The 24,225-nt window shown below is 44.7% G+C and overlaps 1 protein-coding gene across 10 annotated transcripts in view; it reads left to right on the top strand.

The window, feature by feature from the left end:
- Positions 1–24,225, top strand: part of Ldlrad4 (low density lipoprotein receptor class A domain containing 4) — a 433,987-nt gene that overhangs the window by 394,301 nt on the left and 15,461 nt on the right. For 8 of the 10 annotated variants that reach the window (XM_070029586.1, XM_070029590.1, XM_070029588.1 and 5 more), the window contains one exon: positions 16,586–16,740. In XM_070029586.1, coding sequence (XP_069885687.1) covers positions 16,586–16,740 — 155 coding nt within the window. Of the gene's footprint in view, positions 1–6,457; positions 6,590–7,388; positions 7,459–16,585; positions 16,741–24,225 lie in introns of those variants that run through there. The other 2 variants (XM_070029594.1, XM_070029592.1) reach the window with 2 other exon arrangements.

The raw sequence follows: 24,225 nt of genomic DNA, 5'->3' as shown, positions 1-24,225 counted from the left end.
TCTCCCCTTCCCCCTCCCCCCCCCCGGCCTTTGGTGATGCTAGGTAATTTATAAAAGGCATCATCAGTAAGCCTTATTGAGGGGGAAAACATTTTGGAGTGTGTCACCACGGATAAGCAGGATGCATGCAACAAAAGTGAAAACCTGTTTCTAGAACTCACAAGTATCAGGATTTTACTGCCCTGACACTGTCTTAGAGAGCAGGAAGCCTAGGGTAAAGGGAAACATGGAGAGAATGGTGCCAGGTTTATAGGTTTGGAGCAATCAGCTTCATATTTTTATCTTCAAAAGAATCTGCTCCTGGCTCTTGAGTTTTTCCAGAGAACAAAAATTACAATGCTTTCTTGACACATTTTGTTCAAAAGTCCTGAAATTGTGTCCCAATACAAGTGTCTCTGTTACTGTCAGTTAGCTTTGCCATTCTTACAGGCCCTGACAATACTAATAATGTCCTGCTTGTTCTAAAGCATGGGGCGGGAAAAGAACAGCCCATCAGCTGGGGAGAAAAGAGTGGGAAGCTGTCCTGTGGTGCTGTGGCCTGCCCTTAGACCAAGATGGCAGCATGGACATCTTAACATACATGTGTACATACATGCTTATATGTTGCATATCTTTGATTTTTTTCATTTTTTTTGTTTGTTTTCAGTACTGGGATTGAACTCAAGACCTCACATGCTCTGCAAGTTGAGCCACTACTACCCTTAGTGCTTTTGCTTGTAGTTTGTTTTTCAGATATTCTCTCAATAACTTAGCCCAGGCCAACTGCAAACTACAATCCTCCTACCACCACTTCCCAAGGAGCTGCTAAGTGTGAGCCACATGCCCAACTTTGAATGCCATTCTTTAAAATTAGTTGAATGACAGTTACCAAAGGCAAGAGACTTGGATTCTACTATCATTTCCTGTATTGATAGCCCCAGAAATGCCCATTTAAATCCAAACAGGGAATAAGGAGGAGATCTGGGTTTCTGAAGTTTTGATGGGCATGCGGCTTACCTTGGGACCTTGCTTAAATGCAAGTTTGGAATAGGATATCCTGTGTTTCTGATCAGCTGCAGTGCTGCTGCCAGTCCTTGGGCCCACACTCCGAGTAGTGAAGGTTAGATGTTTGACTTTCTTCTCCCAAATACCAGGTAAGAGGAGTATTGTCAGTCTCATTTTACAAATGAGGACATGGACCTAACTCGAGCTAACACAGTTAGAAGGTAGCACTGGACCCCAAACTTGTATTTAAATGGCCCCTGAGTTCAGTCACTATAAAACTTTCTACTCTCCTTCATATTCTTATGAGATTTGGAAGACTAACAGTGGATTTCAAAGATATATAAATTACTTAGTGGACAGTAGTTTAGGTATTGTAAAAATGTGTACTTCTATAACCATGAAATAATAGAATTCTTTTTTTTTCCTTGACAGAAATAATACTGTAGTTCTATAGACAATGCGTGAGATAAACTCTAAACTCTGTTAGTAGGGAGTTTACTGTTAGAAGGCTATAGAATAAATAAGCTTCTAGTCTACCTTCTTGGCTTGCTAGCGCCACAGTCACATACTTCTTTATCTATTAACATTTCTACCCAAATGGGTTAGATTGGAAGCAGAGCATTTAGTTTCCATAAAGGCTTCTCTGTGTTGCAGTGTTGTAAGTACTATGGGAACATTAGTAATGTATTAGGTGGTATAAGCTCATGTCCACAAATACCAAACTATTAGATGTTTTTATTCTTTAGGAATGTAAAACTTGCATTCTTTTAAAATCCTCAGTCATGACTTTAAGAATAAAAAATTTGCTTAAACTGCACTTCTTCATTTTGTAAAGGCCTAAATTCCTGGGCTTAATTTTTATGTGGAAAATTTCATCTCAGAGCAACATTTTATGGCCTAGTCATAAACTTCAGAGAACAGGAGTATATAATAGACAGGGCTATTGGGTCTCCCAGGAGCTGCAGTCATAGGCATTTAAGTCACAGAACATGGCTCCAACAGACTTCCAACAACACATACAGATGTTCATCTGTGAACATGGAACTGTAAATTAACACGCCCTCTTTGTGCCCAAAAGAAACTATCACCAGGCTAAAACAATCAAAATAAATTCATATGATCTGATGACATCCTTTAGTAGTTTCAGGGATTTTTACTTTGTTAATTTTTGGACAATTCTAAGTTCACTGCCTATCAATCAAAATGATGGGTGGAGTTGGGTGTATCCAAGTCAGACTGTCTAGTTTCTAAGTAATGATGTCTAGAGTTCAATTCCTATCTGCTTCCTACTAAGCATTTGATCTGGGACAAATATCTTCTTGAGCCTCAGCACCTCATCTATGAAGTAGAAATAAAAAAATATACCTTCCATTGTTGGTATATGGATAGAAGAGGTACAAAGTCTAAAAGTTCCTAAAACATAGCAGTAAATCTGTATAAATGTTTATAAATACCAACTTACTGCTGCATAATCATTGAAAGGGTTTTTAACTCTTCAAATAATCTTTTTTTTTGGGGGGGGGGTGCCAGTCCTAGGGTCTCAACTCAGGGCCTGTGCCCTATCCCTGAGCTTCTTTTGCTCAAGGCTAGTGTTCTCCACTTGAGCCACAGTTTCACTTCTGGCTTTTTGATGATTAATTGGAGAGAAGAGGTTCACAGCCAGGTACGGATAGTTCACACCTGGAATCCTAGCCTCTTAGAAGGCTGAGATCTGAGGATTGCAGTTCAAGGACAGCCTGGGCAAGAAAGTCCATGATAATCTATCTTATCTCCAATTAACCACCAGAAAACCAGAAGTGATACTTTGGCTCAAAGTGGTAGGGCACTAGCCTTGGGCAAAAGAGTTCAGGGTCAGCACCCAAGCCCTGAGTTCAAGCCCCATGAGCAACCAAAAGAAAAAGAAAAGAGGCTCACAGACTTTCATGCCTGAGCTGGCTTTGAACCATGATCCTCAGATCTCAGCCTTCTGAGTAGCTAGGATTATAAGCATAAGCACTAGCACCCAGCTCAAAGGATATATTTCTATATAGCAGAGTATTGGCTTACAACTCACCACTTAGCACTTACCTTTTTTTTTTTTCTTAAGATACTCTGAGCAGTTCCTGAGCCTTTAGGTTTTAAAACTTAGACTACTAAATCTTTCTCTTTTGATCATTCAAGGTATTGGGGCTCCCAGCCCCAATTTACACTGTTCAGATCCTGGCTGACAGCCAATTCTCAGGTGTTTTTTTTTTAATAAATGACATATGTATAGAACCTAAGACAAATTCAGCTCCTCAGAAAGGGTTATCTGTAGGATTATATTGAAGGTCCCATATATTTCCTCATAAGGGTTGTGAACACTTGGTAAATATTTGTCAGATAGATTAATGGGCTGAAGACCTTTCTAGAGCACAAGTCTGAGGTGGAGTAAGCACTAGTTTATGAAGGTAGAGCTGCCCCTATTGTGTTGCTACCAACAAGGCCTTGTGAAGACATCCATATTAGCTGAGCCGTCTGGAACCATATTTCAGGCTTCTTGATGAGTGTATAGAAGGCTTTTACAGAGTTGAGACATATTTCTAACCTCATAGAAGCCATATAGTAAAGTGAGCTCACCTGAGTATTTAGAGAGGAAGCATTCTTGAATGCAGGGGGTTTTTTTGTTTGTTTGTTTGGGTCCAGTCGTGGCCTGAACTCTGGGCCTGGGCACTGTCCCTCAGCTCTTCAGCTCAAGGCTAGTGCTCTACCACTTGAGCCACAGTGCCACTGCCAGCTTTTTTCTTTTTGCTTATGTGGTGCTGAGGAATCAAACCCAGGGCCTCATGCATGCAAGGCAAGCATTCTACCACTGAGCCACCTTCCCAGCCCTGAATGCAATTTTTTTTGTGCCAGTCCTAGGGCTTGAACTCAGGACCTGAGACACTGTCCCTGAGCTTTTATCCTCAAGGCTAGTGCTCTACTACTTGAGGCACAGCTCCACTTCTGGCTTTTGGTGGCCAGTTGGAAATAAGAGTCTAACAGAGTTTTGTGCCTGGATTGGCTTTGGATTGCAATCCTCTGATGTCAGCTTCCTGAGTAGCTAGGATTATAGGCATGAGCCACGAATGCCTGGCATTGAATGTAAATGTTTTACACACTGTTACATTTTACACAATTTGCTTTTGTCCAGCACACTGGTCTCTCTCTCTCTTCTACTGTGTGTGCTGCTTTTTCCCCCAATTGAGGGAAAAGAAGCATTAACACCTATCAGTTAAAAAGTCTGTGAATTACATATTTTCATAGTCAGCTAGAATTACAATGCTTGTCCCTTGATTCGTGATTTTGGCCTCTGAACTTGCTTCCTGAAGTATCTTCCTCTGAGGGTACTTAACAATAAAGATCAAGAACACCACCTGGTGAATTAGTCCAAATAGCCCCTCTGTGTGTGCTGGGAAGGATACCACATTAACGAGATCATGAAGGCCAGTGGTTGCACACACTCCAAACAGGAGCCCAGAAGTTTCAGCAGATATGCAGTATGTCCCAAAAGAACACAGGGCAGTCATTGAGTCATAGTGTGTGTACCGGGGCAGTAATTAAAATAAACCTTTACCCATAAAGTCAAAGGTTTTAACACAATTTTTAAATAGATTAAACAATGAGAATATTAAATAGAATGAACAGGGAGTTTAAGATTAACTGCCATGACCAGATGCCCGTGAAAAGAAAGCCAGGCAAGCAAGGTGTGTGACCATTAAAATTTTTAAATGTTTTTTTAATTGTGTAGACATTTCATTGTAAATAAGTAAACCCCAAATTGGGCTATTTGCTGTTTCAAAAATGCAGATACCTCTATCAGTAAAGAGAGTTTTAGGTGCCAGGAAGTTGAATAAATTCCCAATTTTAAAGAACAGATTTATATGTCAATCAAATGCAATCTTAGGAGTACTTTCAGTAAGTACCTGGTGTAGAGAGTGTTGGCCAACCTTGACTCGCAAGTGTCACCCTTGCACACCAAGGCCCCTGAGCTATGAGAGCTGGAGCCCAGAAATGCAGGGAAGCCACCTGATGTGGAAGCAGAGGGTTGAACCTTCTGAAGCTGCCATTCTCTGGAGCAGCCAATGAGCAGGGGTGAGAGAGAGCATCAGCTCTCTAATTGGCTCTCCCTTAAGGCTGTGACTCATTCAGCAGTGGGCTCTAGAAAAAGTCTGGGGAATGGATGACACAAAGGAGGGGAACTATAATTTTACTTTGGAAAGTTCTCACGAAAAATCAGACGGCGTTGATTTGCCCATACAACTCTGCATAGCTGCTAATTTTCTTGCTGACCTGAACTTTGTTTTGGTTTAGGTTTTGGGCTTGAGCTCAAACCCTAGGTGCTGTCCCTTTTGTGCCAGGCTAGTGCTCTACCACTTGAGCCAGAGCTTCACTTCCAGCTTTTTTGTAGTTTATTAGAGTTAAGAGTCTCACAGACTTCCCTGTCAGGGCTGGCTTTGAACTGCAATACTCAGATCTCAGCCTTTCTGAGTAGGGAGGATTACAGATGTGAGCCCTTGGCACCTGGCTGAACTTCTTTTATCTACATGAAACCCCTGAAAAGTCTTGGTGGTGGTTTTTGTTCTATTCCTGGCCCTAATCTCAATGATTAGAACAGGAAAGATGTCTTCTATCTAACCCAAGGACCCAGCAGTGACATCAGTGCCCACTTCCTGCTGTTATGCCCCAGTCCTGGGCCCACAGCAGGGGCAGGCTGCTGACATAACTGGCCTCATTTCTCAGGCTGGTAGTAACCAACAGAGTTTGGTTTTGTTATGACAACTCCTCCTACAGCCAAAACTATTGTTATGGTCCACATGTCATTCCTATTTACCCTAAATAAGGAAAAACAAAAGCTATTCTGGGGTTAGAGCAAGGCTTGAGGCTGGGGTTATTTGTAGCACCACCCTGGCATGTTGCCTTTTCACCATAGCTGACTGGTGCTTTTTTTTCCCCCCCTGAAAACTGTGGCAGACCCACAGCCTTCCTTGAAGTCTCTTCACACAGCCTCAGGGCATCAGGATGCATGAGAGATGTTTTGTGTACATTTGAAACAAACTGTTTAGACCTCAGGGGGAAAAGACCATAATTGCATAACATGAACCAGGAGGCAGTGTCCTCTTGAGAGAGTATTGCTTTCATGATCCAATTGCGTTTTTCCCTGGGATTTTCCCCCCTCTAATTTCAGACCTCTTTAAGTAAAACTGCATGGTAAGATTGAGAGTCCTGAGTTGGAGGATTCTGTTGTGTATTGGTACTGCTAACACTGAGAGATAATGGGAGGGAGGGGGGGAAGAAAAAGAGAGAGAGAGAGAGAGAGAGAGAGAGAGAGAGAGAGAGAGAGAGAGAGAGAGAGAGAGAGAGAGAGAATCACCGAGTGTTCTTGGCATGTTATAATAGTGCCAGTCTCCAGTACTGTGAGAGCTTTAGAGAGCTGCTGTCACCAGTTGGTACTTTGGGGAAAGGAGAATTCAGAAGGACAGCCTGCTGCCCGGCTCCCAGAGTAAAGAAGGTGATAGATGCTCCAAGCTGAGTTGTGCTCTGTGCTTTGGATCTATAGGAGAGGCACTCTGTGTTTGAGTCCCTGTCTGTCACGTGTGTCGCCTGGGTAAGCACTCTCTCCATTTTTTTCAACTCTGAAAGCTTCCAGCAGAGATGAGGGAAAGAAGTGTTGTGTTAAGATTTTCAAGTTTCCCTCTTTCTGCCTTGTCTGATTTGATATTTGCTTGTTTAAAAGATTATTGAATGTAATAGAACAAGATGAACTGTCTGACTGCATTCTCCTTGCCTCTGTGTGTGTGTGAGAGAGAGAGAGAGTGTGTGTGTGTATGTGAGTGTGTGTGAGATGTTAGTGTATGTATGTGAGTATGACATGTATGAAGCCAAAGCCAAGAAATGTAGACTAATCATTGATATATATGTTGCTGTAAACAATTCAGGATGTTCAGCTGGTCTCAGGAATGGAGACTCTAGACTTACTCTCTGTTTTGTGACACTGCTGGCTTCCTGCTGCCGAGCTCCTGATTTCTGTTGATGGCAGTTGATAATTGGCAGCCACAGTCTGCGGTCGCAGCCACAGCATTTGAGTCTAGCACCTGGGCTGGGCCCTGCTGATACAGGAGAGAGAGAGAGAGAGAGAGAGAGAGAGAGAGAGAGAGAGAGAGAGAGAGAGAGAGAGAGAGAGAGAGAGAGAGAGAGAGAGAGAGAGAGAGAGAGAGAGAGAGAGAGAGAGAGAGAGAGACACACACACACACCCCACTCTCACTTGCTCTCCCACACCCCATGCTGGCTATAACTGCAGCTCTGAGCTGCTAGAGAGGAGATTGCCTGAAGCTGAAGGGATGGTTTGAACTGGGGTGGAGGTAGGGCTGTGTCACAATTGGACCCTTCTTCCAAAGGACTCGATTATGTCCAGTGACCAGCTGAACAACAGCACACTGAAGGAGGCTCAGTTTAAAGACCTCTTCTTTAAAAAAGGTACATCTTACAGAGGCCAGCTATGGGTGGTGCATGCTCTTTGGGGTTGGTGATCGCTTCTCCTTCAGTTTGTTTTGAGGACCGAGTTAAGGAGATCAAAAGTCTTCAAGAAGTTTGTCTGGCTGCAGAGTGGTGTGCCGCTCACAGCTTTCAGGAAGAGACTTTTTAGGAACATGTTTGCAGCCTTTTTATCATCTTTGCAGTCTGTAATTAGTCTGTTCCTGTTGGAGATGTTCTACGTAAATACACAGATTTGTTGCTTTTGAGTTTTGGTTTTCAAATGCTCTATACATTAGGCTAACCCCCCCCCCCCCAGAAGTTCTCTTACTCAGTGATGAATGAGTACTTTTCTATTTCTGGTCATTGAATTGTTGAAAATAGCATTTTAAAGAAAGATCTATTTCTTGGAATGTGGTTGGCTCACTAAATCGTTTCTGAAGTAATCAAGGTAGTAACAGCAGCTATTGGGAACTTGGTTCCCAAAGCTACCGAGCCAGAGCAAGGGAGAGGTAGACAGGCAGGCTGCCGCATGGGAGCATGCTGAAGCCACCACTCCTGATTATGAAGAAGGCGGTGCCTTGCATCTGGGTTTCTTCTGACACTTTCTTAATTTAGGCATGTGGAGGTGGGATGAGGGTGGATTATAAATGAATCCTATAGGGGGATTATGATTTCAGGTATGTATTTTTCCCCATTTATAGCATAGCAGAGGGATAGACTTTTAAGAGGCTTATAATTGCTCTTACTCCTCTGCTATGTTTCCAGAGAGTCTCATCAGTCATGTTTGAGTGGAACATATTTAGATACATTTCTTTCTAAAAGACCTGGTGAGAAAGTCATGGTGCTGGATGGATGGTTGGGTCTTCGACCTTATCTCGGCTGGATAGTCTCTCAGAGTCTGCAATCTGGGGACTCCTGAGTTAAGCTCATTGTTGCTGATTATTACCACCCTGCCAGCATCAGAGGAGTCACTTGGTTGTGTCTGGTCTATACCTGACCTCACATTAATCCCTAGCAATTGTTGTTATCATCCTCCAAACTATAGGAATATATAAACAGGTAACTTATTGCTACTATAGCCCTCTTTTTCAGTGACTGCTGCCATCTCCTTTGAGTTGGAATATTGGGTAATTGGTGCAAAATGTGAAACCCTTGGCAAAATTTCAACACCACTGAAGTGATTGATAGGATATGGTTGTATATGGGACATCATTTAAGCAAATTAGGCAAGGGCTTCATTATCAACTTACATGTAACATGCAACCTGATGCCAGGACACTGTGGATCAAGCAGATCTTACCCAAGGCTCACTTTATGGGGGAAGACAAGATGATAGCACTGACAAGACTGTCAGCACAGCGCTGCATTCAAGTGCTCTAAGGAGTGCCGCAATGTCCTGATCCTGTCACTGAAGGATTGCAGAAAAAGGAAAGGAAAACCCACAGGAGGCACCCACTCTGGTATAGAGTAGGTCTCTCTCTCTCTGTCTCTCTGTGTCTCTCTCCCTCTCTCTCTTTCCCTTTCTTCCTTCTTTCCCTCCCTCCCTCCCTCTCTCTTCCCCTCCCTCTCTTTCTCCTCTCCTCTCCCCACCCTCCCTCCCTTCTATCCTTCCTTCTTTCCTTCCTTCCTCCCTTCCCTCCCTCCTGTCCTTCCTCCCTCTCTCCCTCCTTCCTTTCTCCCTCTCTTCTGCTCCATTCTTCCTTCCTTTCTTCCCTCCCTCCCTTCTTTCCTCTCTCTTCCCCTCCCTTCTTCCTTCCATTCTTCCCTCCCTTCCTTTCTTCTCTCCCTTCCCTCCTTCCCTCCCTTTCTTCTTCCCTTCCCTTCTCTTCCCTTTCCTCCCTCTCCCTTTCCTCCATCCTTTCCTCCCTCCCTCCTTTCCCCCTCCATTATTCCCTCTCTCTTCCCCTCCCTTCTTCCTTTCCTCCCTCCCTCCCTTTCTTCTCTCCCCTCCCTCCCTTCTTCCTTCTTCCCTTCCCTCCCTCCTTCCCTCCCTCCCTCCCTCCTTCCCTCCCTCCCTCCCTCCTTCCCTCCCTCCCTCCCTCCTTCCCTCCCTCCCTCCATCCGTCCCTCCCCCCTCCCTCCCTCCCTCCCTCCCTCCCTCCCTCCCTCCCTCCCTCCCTCCCTCCCTTCCTTCCTTCCTTCCTTCCTTCCTTCCTTCCTTCCTTCCTTCCTTCCTTCCTTCCTTCCTTCCTTCCTTCCTTCCTTCCTTTCTGATACTGTTGTGAGGCAAATTGGAGTAGTCAACCAATCTCCAAGGAAAACACAATTTTAAACATATAATCAGTAAAACTATAGTTCTTATTGTTTTGCCTTTCTAAATTTCAAGCTGTGAAGTCATCTCATAACACAGGCTGAATATTCCCTTCAAACGTAGTGTTTAATGAGTGTGAATTTTCATTCAACCATTAAAATCTCCCAGAATATTTTTATACTAACAGTTCACAAACCTAAGACAATTATAGTCTAAGTAGATTCCAATTCCTGCCTTCACTTATCTTTCTGTCACCATGGCCTCCTTGTCTCTGTAAGATTTTGGAAAGAATTTACCAGCCTTGAAGAACATTCAGCACTTTAAAAGTGTCATGGAGCCATAAATAAAGAGCAAGACACCCCCAGGGCTGTCATCTTATCCCCACGCCTGTCTCTTGCTGAACCAGACAGGGACAGGAAGGAAATGCGGACAGAGTTCACAGTGCAGAAAACAAACAAGGTTAGCAATGTGTTGGTTGGGCCTGTTGCTATGCCTGCGGTGAGGGGGCTGCTGGTGGTGGTGGTTGACAGGGTTTGCTGGAAAAAGGGGCTGCCAGGAGGGTAAGATTCAGCAGCAGGTTGGCAGTGGTCTCAGTGTTCCCAGGTTCCAGAAAGCATGGGAATGAAGTAGAGTGGCTGCGGCTGGTAAGAGTGGGTGGTAAGCAGCTCAGGACCGTGTACAGGATCTGCAGCCATGTTGAGCCCTGCAGTGTTCCCAAATGTTCAATGTGCCTAGTGAAAGGAAAGACAATGAGGGCTCCACACTTTGCCCCATTCCCCCATGATCAGATCTGCAGGGCCATATGTTACATACGAGAAACTTAAGACACCAGGATTTAAGCAGAGAATGATACATTAATGGAAGAAAGACCAAATGGAAGATGGTGCTAGCCACTCCACGAATAGAAATCAGTGTTATCTTAGGAACCCAAGGTGCTACAACCATATTTCTCCAGAGCTTGTTAAAAATAGGACAGACACTCATGTCTCTAGTATGATTCAGTTCAGTTCCCTATTGAATGAGGGAATAGACCAACAGACATCACACAATTCTGTTCCTGTAAGTCTCTACTCTGAAGCTTGGAATTTCTTAGAGATTTTTTTTTTATAAAAGTAGAGATTCTGTCATTAATGTTGTCATTGCTACTGTTTTGCAATAATAAAATAAGGCACTATGATGCCTCCCTGTAAACTTTAGATTTTTTATAAAATTTCTGGTGTTTAGATGGCAGTGATTCAACTATAGCACTGTGAACCACAGTTGCATCAAAGGAGGAGAGTGGGGAAAACTGAACTTTGGCCTTAAACTCTTCATTCATGTGGCCTGCTTTTCTGGCATCCTTCTGTTGATATCAGTAGCTATCAGAATCAAGGAAACTTGACAAGGGGTCATTTTCAGACCCATACTGGGCACAGAAAACTTTGAAAACCCAAAGCATCTTATTATTTTCTTGGAACACTACTACTCCTGTGAGTCATATAAAGTGTTTCTTCCTTCAGCTTATTCCAAATTCAGTCTCTCCTTAGCCTCTCCACACCCATAAGCCCATCCCCACCATAAGCCCAAAAAAGCATTACTCCTTTCTGTGTCTCCCAGGCTCTATGCACCATTGCTGGCCCCCTAGCCCATCACCTAACTCAGGCTGTGAGAAGGGGAATTGCTGATGAGGGTGTGAGGGGAGGGCCTAACCTCGTACAGGAGCCCAGGATCTGGAGGTCTTTGTGCTCTTCCCCCCAAATCCTCACTCTGTTTCTACAATTTTTCTTTGAGAATTTACTGGATCCTTCCTAGGATGGTATTTGCAACCCTAAGCAGAGTAAAACCTTCATATCTTCCATTTTGTTAATTTTCTATCTCTTGCAACTTACCTGAAAAAGTGGTCTGTTCTCATTGTCAGTTTTGGCTTGAGTTCAAAGCAAGAAGTAGCCACAGGTTTGAGTGGGCAACCTACTCCGGGCCCCACTCCTGGAGTCCCCGACATCAGCATGGCGGGATTCAGAAGTCCCACAAGGGACCCTGACACAAAACTAGCAAACTACAAGTCACTTGTTGGGAAGGTATGGAGACCTGGACATCCCCTGGGTCTTTCTTGTCTGCAGAAGGATCTCCCTCTCATGCCTGGGCCAAGTTCTATAGTAGAAATGGAGAACTGGCTCTTATCAGACTGCCATCCTCCCAGAGTGCCAGCTGGGAATTACTGAAGGTGGCTTACCTGGCATGCAGCCCCCTGAAGAACATGTTTCTGCTTCCACAAGCACCTGAGTATACTATAACCTCACTCTGCCTTGGTGGGATTTTTTTTTTCACCATTGGGTTTGAACTCAGGGCCTTGTACTTGCTAGGCAAACTTCAGCCATATCCCAAATCCTGTTGCTTTGGTTATTTTTGAGATGGGGTATCACATTTATGTCCAAGCTGACCTGAACTGCTTGTCATGTAGCTGTATGTTTCCTTTGTAGCTGGGATGACAGGCCCATGCAATCATACCTAGCTTTTTATCAGATAAGCTGGGGTGTCACCAACTTTTTGCCTAGGCTTGTCTTAAATCCAGATCTTCCCAATCTCCTCTTCTCAAATACATACGATTATAGTCATAAGCCACCAAACCCAGCTACTTCATTTAATTTTCAGGTAGATCTGAAGTTTTGCCTAGGCTAGTCTCCAACAGACCACCTACCCATGCCTTCTGAGTAGCTAGAATTACAGGTATATGTCACCACAGACAAGTTATTTGTTGAAATAGAATATTGCTAAGTGCTTGCCTGTGCTGGCCTCAAGGTACAATCCTTCTGATCTATCTCTGCCTCTCAAGAAGCTAAGATTGCGGGTATATAACACTGTGCCTGGATTGGGATTTTCTTTTTTTCCCTTTGCATGATGGTTTCACACAGTGACATCCATCTAATCGGTTTTTGAATTGAAAATAAAGTATTCCTTCAGAAAATAAACTATTTGATCAGATGCACCGCTTTCAGACAATACAGACTATTTTGTGCTATCTCCAGTCAAAAGAATAAAATATAGCACAAATAAATATCTAGACATAAAAATGAAACAATAAAAACCTTACAAGAAAAAATATTTTTATCATACTAAAGGAAGTCTCCCCAGAAAATATGGAACTTAGAAGCCATAAAGGGAGAAGACAGTCTTTTGATGGCATGAAAATTTATATAGAGAGAAACTCACAGCCAAGTTAAAAATCATCGCAGTGCCTACAACAAAGATTTGTAGATGTAATATGTAAATACTTCTTATAAACACGAGAAATAAATAAAAAACTACAAATAAACTAACATGAATTAATATGAGTAAAAAAGGATAATACAGATTACCATAGCCATAGTATAAAAAATCTGAAATTTCCAGCAATTCGAGAAATACAAATTAAAACAAGGTACATCTTTTCATATTTTTTACTGTAAAAATGCTGTACAGAGGGGTTACAGTTACATGAACAAGGTAATGAGTACATTTCCTATTGAGCATTGTTGCCTCTTTGTTTTCTCCCTACCATCCCTTCCCTCCCCCCTCCACAACTACCTCACCCCACTGAAGTTGTAAAGTTCATTTTCAACATAGTGTTTTGTACCTCTCATTGTTACAATGGGTCAACCTGTATCCTTATTTAAGGATTTTGTTTTTTCCCTTCCCCTCCCCAAATTAGAGAAGTGTATATACAAGATGCAGGGCACCACTATCAAATACAGTGAAAATAGGGGTTATACCATGGGGAAGGAACATACAAAGCAACAAAAAAATCACATGGTATACTGTAAATACATTAGAAACAATAGCAAGAAAGAAAAAAGATATTTGTGTCCCTATCTTGGGGTTCATTTCGCTTAACATCATTTTATATGGTCATATGTATATGGCTTTTGGCCTTTTCTGCTTGTCCTACACATGTACTAGTTATTTCAAATAAGGGAAACCATGGGACCTATGTTTCTTTGGGCCTGGCTTACTTCACTTTGTGTAATTTTTTCAAAGTCTTTCCATTTCTGAACAAATGGGGCAATGTTATTCTTTCTAATGGAAGCATAGAATTCCATTGTATATCTCTATCTATCTATCTATCTATCTATCTATCTATCTATCTATCTATCTATCTATCTGTCTGTCTGTCTGTCTGTCTGTCTGTCTATCTATCTATCTATCTATCTATCTATCTATCTATCTACCTATCTATCTATCACATTTTCTTGATTTCATTCATCTACTGAGGGGCATCACTTCTCTGAAGAGGAAGGAAGGCCAATAGACACATGAAGAAATGCTCAACCTCTCTAGCCATAAAAGAAATGCAAATCAAAACAATGTTGAGATTCCACCTCACCCAATTAGAATGGCTATAATCAAGAACTCTAATAACAACAGATGCTGGAGAGGATGTGGACTCTTGACATGGAATTTTACTTTTAAGGGATCTTTCCTACAGTTACACTGACAAGTGTCTGCCAACACAACATACTCATGCTCTTTCATATGTATACTCTTTCGTTCTCTGTCTGTCCACACACTTTAAATCACTTAAAAAATAAAAATCAACAAACCACCTGAGCAGCCACCAGGTGGAGAATGTATGTTGTTATAGATAGCTGCCACAGAGAACAAGATCAGTTTATATGTATTGTTTAAAGAAGTCTATCATGTTCTAAGGGGAAAAGAGCCATTTATTTGCATAATGAGTCCACTAATTAGGAAGAAGGCCCAGGATGGGGTATACCTCACAAGTAGAGCCCTTGTCCATCACACATGAGCCTGAGGTCGAGGAATCAGTGAAGCTGCAGGGCTTGCAAGCAATTGCACACTGTATACTCTTTCATCTATAATGTTTGCAGTTCAGGAAGTTTTCGTTTTTTTATGATAACCCTTTCGGATGAAATTTAATGATATAAAAATGCCCACAGAACTATGAAAATATAACTTGATTTGCTTTGCTACACACACTCATCTACATTGCCCTCTGTATTTAGGAAAGGACGGCCTACAAAGACATCCAAGTGAAAAGTTGACCCACGAGAGCAGGGCCCTTCCCTGTGCCATGACTTTCATTCCTCTCCATGTTTATAAAGCAATGAAGCCTCTTGAGAAAAGGAAACTCGTAAATCTGGGGCACATTTTAACCTGAACAGTAATTTGTGAATACTCTGTAAAATAAAAACAAGGATTTGTAAAAGTAGGCATTATCTAGGACTCAGTCTTCATCACTACGCTGACTATCTGAACAGAATGAACTCCCTGCCTTCCTCAAGTTCTTCACTGAGCCACTCACTCCTGGCATCGACCCTCAGGGCTCCTCAGAGATGGCCTTGTCTTTTCCCAGTGAAGGCCTCTGTCTTATCAGCAGTGGTTTACTCACAGAGGGCACTTCTGGGGCCATGGGTATACGAACCTTCTCTGGACCTGGGTATACTCCTGAATCATTTTTCTTATTACTGGAACTACTTAACTACCTGCCAGGCACTACCCAGTACTAGACTATGAACAATAAAATTAAATAATAGCAGGTTCATGATCATGTCTCATGAAGAACAAACTGGAAAGGCACAGTTTTATCTGGTATCCAAAAATGATGAAATGGAGCTCCAGATTATTGACTAGGAAAGTATGACATGGTGTACCAGGGGCTTGGGGTCTGGAGAGAGCCAAGAGATCTCAGGCCCAGAAAGGTCAGGTAAAAGGAAAGGAGACCGGAACGTAGTGTTTCTGGGTTAGTAATCACATCCCATTTGTCAAAGTGCTTGATAATTGAGGTCACATTTGAACTTGCTCTCGGACTGTCAGCAGTTTCTGCCATGCCCAGCAGGCCCCCATCAGGAAATTTTAGGGGTATATGAATTTTGTGTCTCCCTTTGCCATTTTTCTCTATAGGAAATAGATTCTAAGATAAGCTTCTGGGGGTCAAGGCACACTAAAGGTCCTGTTGTCAGCCATGAGGTCTTAGGGGACATCCGAAGGAATGGCAGCTCCTAGGGTGTGGAGCCCCATGCCAGGTCTTGCTGACTGTCAACCTCAGAGTTGCTCATGACATTGCCTCATAGACCATTCAGAGAGGTCATATTTCCCTTGGGACTTTTTCTGCCATCTAGGGTGAGAAGTTCAGTTTCCTCACCCTTTTGTACCTAGACCTTGGTGCTTTTGTAAAAAAAAAAAAATTTTTTTTGGAAGATGGTGGAACCTTTGAGAAATAGAGTCTAATAGAAGTTAGGTCACTGGGGGTATGGCCTTAGAGGGAATACTAGGGTACTAGCTTCTCTCTGTCTCTGTCTCTGTCTCCCTCACCCTTTCCTCCTTTTCCCTCTTCGTTTCTCCCTCCCTCCTCCCTCTCTTCCCCTTCCCTCTCTATCTCTCTCTCTTTCCTCCTTCTCCTCTCTCTCTTCCTGGTACTGGTGTTTGGACTCGGTATTCTGTTTGCTGAGTAGGCTCTCTACCTCTCTAGAGCCACTAAACTGGTGTTTGGACTCGGTATTCTGTTTGCTGAGTAGGCTCTCTACCTCTCTAGAGCCACTAAACCCTTTTTGATGTCGTTATTTTTCAGATAGGCTCATGTGTTTTTGCCCAGGTCAGCCTGGACTGAAATACTTCGTATGCTTCTAACATAGCTAGAATTACTCCCTATGCTTCTCCTATAGCTTCTCACATAGTCCTTTGTAAAATCCCACAGTCTGGGGCTGGGAAGCCCAGTTAGACACCAACCTTGCAACTCAGCTCGTTTCTTCTCTAAAATGGGACCACAGTTTCTATCTCCTTTGTCCTTTGGGGAGCAGATGTGTACAGTAGCCTTGGCTTCCTGGTAGCTTTGATAGTGGCAGTGCCCAGAAGTTTGTGCAGAGGAACCAGTGGTTCATGTACTTTCCACTTCCCTTGCAGCGGAGCTGGAATTTGCTCAGATCATCATCATCATCGTGGTGGTCACGGTGATGGTTGTGGTCATCGTCTGCCTTCTGAATCACTACAAAGTCTCCACACGGTCCTTCATCAACCGCCAGAGCCAGGGCAGGAGACAGGAGGACGGACTACAGCCGGTGAGTGTGGGCCTGGGTCACCCTGTGTGCTGTCAGAGAGATGTGTTAAGGGCCAGTAGGCCAGGCAGCCTTTTGCATCAACCCACTGCAGTTCAGAGTTTCTGAGGACTTCTTGCTGATGGTTACCTTACAGAAAAGCAAGTGCATGCATCCTAAGTGTTCATCCTTAGTGTTCATCACTCACTGAACACAGCCATGTGGCCTGCACCCAGTCAAGAGACCTAATAGACAGAAAACCACTCCCACCCATTCCTTGCTGAGCAGTCTCTCAAGGGTCTGCAAGCAGTCTGCAAGGGTCTCCACTGCCACTGCCTAGACAATGGCCATCAACTCACGTTAATGTTGTTGGTTGCTGACCCTTCCATGGATGGGTCATGTGATCGGAGCACTGTCATGCCTGGCTTTGCTTACTGATAAGTAGGTTGTTAGGTAATAACCTTTTTTAAGACCTGGAGACATGCTGGAGGTAATGACAAGCTAATGGTACCTTCCTGTCACCACATGCTGTGGCAGGGCTTGGGGTCAGCTGGAGGGGGCAGTAGGCTGGTGCGGAGAGTCACCTCTTTGGTTTGCTGGTTCCATCATTTTTCTCACACAACCGTGTTGCAGGCTTGTCACCACAGGCATCCTGGTACCCACAGGGCTACCCATCTGGCATTGCTAGTGCTCTAAAGCAACGAGATCTGTTGATAGTTGCACAAGGATAGCTTTGTTGTTTGAAAGACCAAATTCTCCCAAAGTTCTGAGAACTCTGAAAGCAGCCAGGCTTTTCCACTCAGGGTTTTTTTTTTAAAATATATGTTTCTTGTCCTAAACTGCCTTCCTTTCCTGGTAAAACAGTGCTGTCCAGCTGCACTGCCCTGGAATCAACCCTAGAGACCAGTGGCTGCTAGAACCCTGCTGTCCTGAGCCCATTTCAGTCTGAGGTTCTGAGGGCTTTCTCTGGGGTTTTGGAATGTGTATTAAGGCAAAGTATGAGTTCTCAGTGTCCGTGGTAGGCACAGAAAGCAGTTCTCAGTCCTCAGTCCTCAGCACATGTGGTTTGCTGTGCAACAGAACTGTGTTTTATGGAAGAGGAGCAGGGCCGCTTGAGGAATCCCTCCCCCCTGACAGAGAGACTGTCCTGGGTGTGTGGTGGGGCTGTTGCAGGGACATCTGGAGAGACAGTTGGTCAAGGGCCATTGGCACCTCTCAGTGCCCGGGGAGCCAGTGGCTTGGCCATTTCCATGGCTGAGCATAAGACATGTTTGTGCATTCAGAGACCACGACAAGTAGAAGGAAAGGTGGATGCCACTCTGTGCACTTTCACACTGACAGTGTGGGCTGGATGGGGCAGAGACAGCATTCCAGCATCCCCTCCCCCCCAGTTGCCTTCCTGTATCCTGCACTCTCCTGTCCATCAGTCCATCTGGCCCTGTTTGATTGCTCTCTTCACACTCCAGTGGGGTTCCAGCTGTGTCACCCACTGGCAGTGTCACAGGCAGTCTGTATCCATAAGGTTTCCCTACACCCTCACTCAGTGAAAGTTCTCATGGCCCGACACCTGGATATCATTGCACACAGAAAGTTCTGGTTTTGACAGAGAGAAGAAACTCTTCCAAAGTTTTTCTGAGTTTAAAGCAAGGAGAAGGGGGAAATTCATCACCACAGCAGGTTCAGAAACATATAAGGATCCGCCATCTCTGCTGATGACAGAGGGCTGTGTACACTCTCCAGATCTTAAGTTGACATGGTACAACTTTCCCGCACTGCCACCAAAACTGGCTTTTCCACAAGGTACAGGCCATGAATTTACCTGTCTGTCCCATTTCACACTTTCTGTCAGGAGCTTCAAAATGCCGAGGTCCCTGCATGGAGCAATAGACTTTTCTAGCCCCCTTCCTGTTCTTCCTTTCAGCCAGGCAGGGGAAGAGGTGGTGTCTGTCTTCTGCTTTTCAGGATCCAGGTGGCTCGATCCTCATTCATCCATGTACAGCTGGCCCTACTTGCTGTCACTGTCCTTTGTTGTATGTCCTGACGCAGTCACAATCTTACCAACTGAAGCCCAGCAGGAAGACAAGGTTAAGGGATGAGAGCAAACCTCTCACACGTTCTCATTTGGAAGGGCTCTTGGATTTTGTTTGATGGTAGAGTCCTGTGATGCCCTGTGTAGGAGCAGAAGGGCCACAGGGCAGGAGTTACTAGAAATCAAGATGATTAAATGGCTTTCGCAGCCTTTAGGGCCACATATTGAGCAGCAAAGGAAGTCAGTAGCTGGTGAGCTGTGTTCATGGAGGTCCTTATCGCTGGACTAGACCCTGTCCACAGGTATTTGGAAGTGGTGCCCTGGGAGCTGGGTCTGGCATCGAGCTGGGCATGTGGAGAGGCCGCTGCATGCAGCATGGTCTTTCATTCCTGCCTCACAGCTCTTCCACCACAATGGGCTCTCTCCAATGCTTCCTAAAAACCCAAGGCACATTTCAACTCTACAGCCAGGGACGCTTTCGGTTCCATCTGTTCTTCTTAAGACTATTAGCCCAATTTGAAGTTCCCAGAAAGAGAAAGAAAGCTGATAAGGAAGAACTAACCCTTACTTCTCCCTGCCTCTGGTCCCCCGAGGGCCCTCACAGAAGTCCTCCTCCCTATATTGTGTTGAAAAATGTCCACTCACTTAGCCCATATGTGGCATGCAGCTAGTTTCTTTATACCTGAGGTTCTCAACCAGGGGTAGTTTTACTTCCCGAGGGCCCCTGACAGTGACTGGAGGAGAGGTCACCCCTGGGGATGGTGGTGCTGTGGGGACAGTGTAGGCATCCTCACAGCAAAGGAACCCAAATGTGAATTGTGCCGAGGTGGAGAAGCCAGGGCACATCACGAATGCAGGAAGATGACTGGGACATGACTACAGCTCACCTGCTGCTCTGAGGCTTCCACAGAAAGAAGAGCACACATCCTGGCAGCACAGGGACAGAGACTGCTTTAGGTCTCTGACTTACGGACAGTTTCCCAGTGTTTCAATCCAGGATGCTTCTGTGCATCTTGGTATTCACTAGACATCTTCCAGAGCCTAGACAGTGAGGTAAGGAAGAAATACCTGCATCTTCTATCCTGCCTGGTGGAGGCAGAGCCCCCGCCCCCTGCCATTCTCTTGATCTTCCTGAAGGGTATGTCTCACAAATACTACCATGTCAGGAAATGGGCTGCAGGAAATATTTGGGGTGGATAAGAGGACCCACTGTTTCCTCCACCCTCGTGCCTGGCCAGAGTAGTTGTATTTCCAGGTTGTCCACTTTATCATCCCAAGGAGATAGCAGGGGTTGAGTAATGACAGTGCGGTGCAGAAGGCTTGTATCCCACTAACCAAGTGTGTCAGGCCCCAGCTTCCCAGCTGCCCCTGGTGGTGGGGGCAGTGTGCTGGCTGGTGAGGATCGATGTGTACTTGGTGCTGCTGTCATGTGGTTTAATTTCTGACAGAACCCTTATGAACTCCCTGAAGAGCCTCTGTTTAGCCAGCATCTAAGTCTCAGGCTAGCCGTCCTCAGGGGCCAGCAGCGAGTAGCACCCTGTTACTTGGCAGCATGTGGGCTCAATGCAAGTAGCAGGGGGAGGGTCTATCACCACCCTGAGCCTGTGCAATACAGGGAAGGCCTCACCGGTAGGAACCTCGGGTCATTTTGTTGTTCCCTCGTGCAAGGCCCCTGCAATCTGTTAGTAGGAGCTATACTTGTTTCTCACTGGTTGAGGAAATTCTCCACCCATGCGAGCTGACCCTTCTCATTAATGGCCTTTCTACTTCTGCCACAAAGGAAAGCCAGGCCGAGCGTAATGAAACAGGATCGTAGTAGCTCTGATTGTACCTGGTCCTTAGGGAAAGTCCTCTAAAGCACGGTGATGGGCCAGCATGGGTCCTCATGGGACCCTCATGGGTCCTTCCTGTGTGAGTACCCAGCACAGCACAGGGCACCGGGCTCTGCTGCCCTCACAGGTAGAAGCATACCCTTCACTCACTCCACCAGCACCCTTGCATTTCATTGGCTTCCTCACTCTTCCATACCATGTGTGTTGGAAGAATGTGAAAAGTACTGTGACCTGAGGCCAGTCAGCCTCCAGCCCTTCTCCCACCCCATGTCACTGAGATTTGTGTGTTCAAGGGCAACCTGGGGATGGGGTGTTAGTCACCAGGGAGTGCATGGAATCAGCCATTTCTATGTGAAAATGAAAAGGACCAACCCACGCTTGCGTTAAGTCACACGAAAGTAGAAGCTTAAATGATGGCCACCAGTTGTAGATGGATGGGGCTGTGATAGGAGCTTGATCTGTCTTTCTTAAGGCAGCCTTCGAGTGCTTCTCAAAGCCTAAATTACGTGATTTCAGAGTTTTGAGGTGGTCTAGATGTCTTTTTGTGATGTAGACTGCTGAATAATAGGGAAATGATCATGGGGCCCTGTGTTCTGGCTAACTCTGAGAGGTATTTGCCTGAATTGCTGGAGCCTGGCTAGCAGTAACCTAGCCCGCAGCATCCAGCGACCCTGTCTGGACACCCCAGGGTGTGGGCAACTGGCAGCCACTGGGGAATGAAAAATGGGAGAGAGACAGGCTTTTACCGAATTGGAGCTGTATATAGTTGTGGCTATTGAGCTTTATTATTTTTTTTAACCATAAAATAGCAGTTTTGATTTAAAAACAACAACAAAAGGTATCACACCAGGGATTTCTTCCTGACTAGCTTCTACAAGGATTAAGTCAAATGTCAAAATCCAGGTGACTGCATGTCTCCATGGAGTTTACTGCAGCTCAAGCCTGACACCAGAAAGGAGGTAGATTGTTTCTTTGTCCCCCAGCTGGTAGAAAAAAATGACCAGGACGCTGCTGATGCAGAACCTTCTGCTCCTCAGACATAACTGGAGTACTCTGGTATGGGGCAGGTCTACCCCCAAAGACTGCCCTGCACAAATTACAGATATCACCTTGGAACACGGCCCATGCATATGGTTTGTCCCACAGCATTTCTGACAAAATTTGATTCAACTTTTAAAAACTGGGAAGTGTCACTTAAATTTGGAATTTACATGGCTGAGGGGTTTAGTGCAGTGGTAGAGTACTTGCTTAGCATGTTTGAGGCCAAGGGTTCTATTCTCAGTACTGCAAAGAGAAAAGAAAAGATTTTACATTTTCTGCAGCATATGAAACCACCCTGGTGTTCATTCTGGCCTCTCTCCTCCGGCTGGGCGGTACTAAAGCAGCCACACTGGACCTGTGCTTGCCGCTAGCGATAGATAGCCTCATCTCTGCGTGTGGACCCTGGTATTGCGACATGGCATTGCCACTTGCTGTTTTTCATCATGGTGGTTCTGTGACACTCATGCCTTAACTGCGATAGACAAAGAAGGCCTCTGGTTCCCAGAAAGATGACTGAGAATGTCACTGTAGAAATACAGACCATCCCTGCTAGTTTAGGAGTGCAGTCGTGTGTCTGAGTCAACAAGGTGCAGCAGGTCTCGCACCCGGCCTGGCAGGGTCACTTGTAACGCCTGCTGTCTGTCCTCTCCCTAGGTAAGGTCCTCACCCTGTGGCTAGAATCTGTGGCTGAGATGGAAGGCTGGCCACCTTCAGCTCAGTCGTGTCACCAGGATCCTCTGAAAAGTGCTAGGGCTCAGAACTTACCTGAGGAGGACCTCCCTGGGGACAGCACGTGTGTGTGTGTGTGTGTGTGTGTGTGTGTGTGTGTGTGTGTGTGTGTGTGTGTGTGTGTGTGTGACATACTTTCCTCACCTGAATGGAGACTCTCTCTGGCCCTCTCCAAGCAGCAGCTCCAAGCACAGCTATGGGTTTCCAGAAGCCTACAGTAAAGGGCACAGGGAGTGGAGGGTCGCCACGCTCGTTTCTGCTGTGATGAAAGCCTGCCTGCCTTGTCTCACTTGAGATTCTGCTGAGAAAAACATGTATCAAATGATGGAAATAAACTACTTTCAGCTAGGTTACAAAATAAGAAGTACGCTGGACATCCATGTTCATTGCTGTACTATTCGCACATTACCAAGTTATGGAAACAGCCCACGTGCCCTACAATAGATGAGTGGATCCCAAAAGACGTAGTGCCAAAACACAGTAGAATTTTACACAGCCATTAGAATGGGTAATACTATGTTATTTGCAGGGAAATGGAAAGGAACTAGAACAAATCATGTTCAGTGAAAGAAGCCAAGCTCAGAGAGACAAACAGTACATGTTTTCTCTCACATGTAGAAGCTAGATCTAAAATACACGGATAAATTATACAGGACTCTAAGCATTCACACACAGTGAGGCCAAAAGAAGCTATTTAGGAGAGGAACACAAAGGTAGAAGCCTGTGTTCCTCTGATCGCATAAAATAATATCAAAATGAAAAATAAAAAATAAAAGCCTAAAGAGCCACTGGTGATGCTGTTGCCAAAGCCTTGTTAAGGTTGCTGCAGGCTTTATGAGGCAGTGTGGCTGGGATAAAAGGTGGCAGTGACCAGTCACATTTGATGTGGATGTGGTTCAGAACCGGCTCTCCACTATTTTATTGGCTACAGAAACTGCTAACAGCCAGGCAGGTCATCACCTAACTGGAACCTTCCAGCACTGGGTTCCTACTTATCCAGCCACAGTTTCTTTCTCTGACAGAGCAGATGATGGCTTTTACATAATTGAGCTGCCATGGTAATCTTTGAAAAAGCCTTACTCTTTAGAATATCCATTTGAAAGAGTAGAAAGTAGATCACGTAACAGTCTCCCTTCAGGTCTGAGAAATGGGAGGCCAAGGTGCTAGGCAACTTAGTAAGGATGATGGACCTTCACTTGTACACCAGACTTCCATCTGAAGAAAAGTAGACAGACCTTTTTAGCAGACAAGTTTGTCTTTAAAACAATGCGAGCAGCTCAGTCCTCCTAGTGTATCATTGCTCAGGATGGTTACAACTTTTTTTATGTCAAGGAAAACGTTTTTTGGTACTGGAGCTTGTGATATCACTTGGCTTTTTCTACTAATGGCTGTTGTGCTACCATTGGAGCTGTGCCTACACTTCCAGCTTTTTGCTGGTTAGTTGGAAATAAGAGTCTTCAGGGATTTGTCTGCTCAAGTTCGCTCTCGTTGGTTTTCAGAGCTCAACCTCCTGAGTAGCTAGGAGGATGCATGAGCCACTGGCACCCAGCAAGTGAATCATTTTTTTTCTATTTAATTTTGATTTCTCCATGATGGCAAGTCTTTTTCCTGAGGATAAAATTGGAATTTAGAGTTAAATTTCATGAACAGTATAAATGATGAAAGCTAAATGATAGCATGTTGATGCTAAGCCAGGTAAGAGTCAATCAGAAAGACTAATACCTGAGTCATAAGCTGATGTGTAGAAAGGTCAGAACGAGGTATAGACAAGGAATCCTGGGCTTTGAATTAAAATTTCCATGATGACAATGAATGTGTTCATTTCTCAAATGGAAAAGATTGTCAGGCCTAAGAGAGTGTCTCATTGGTAAGAATGCT

Source organism: Dipodomys merriami, unplaced genomic scaffold (assembly GCF_024711535.1).
Source record: "Dipodomys merriami isolate MVZ:Mamm:240054 unplaced genomic scaffold, mDipMer1.0.p SCAF_2, whole genome shotgun sequence".
NCBI classification, from domain to species: domain Eukaryota; kingdom Metazoa; phylum Chordata; class Mammalia; order Rodentia; family Heteromyidae; genus Dipodomys; species Dipodomys merriami.
This window is presented reverse-complemented; position numbering and strand designations above follow the sequence as displayed.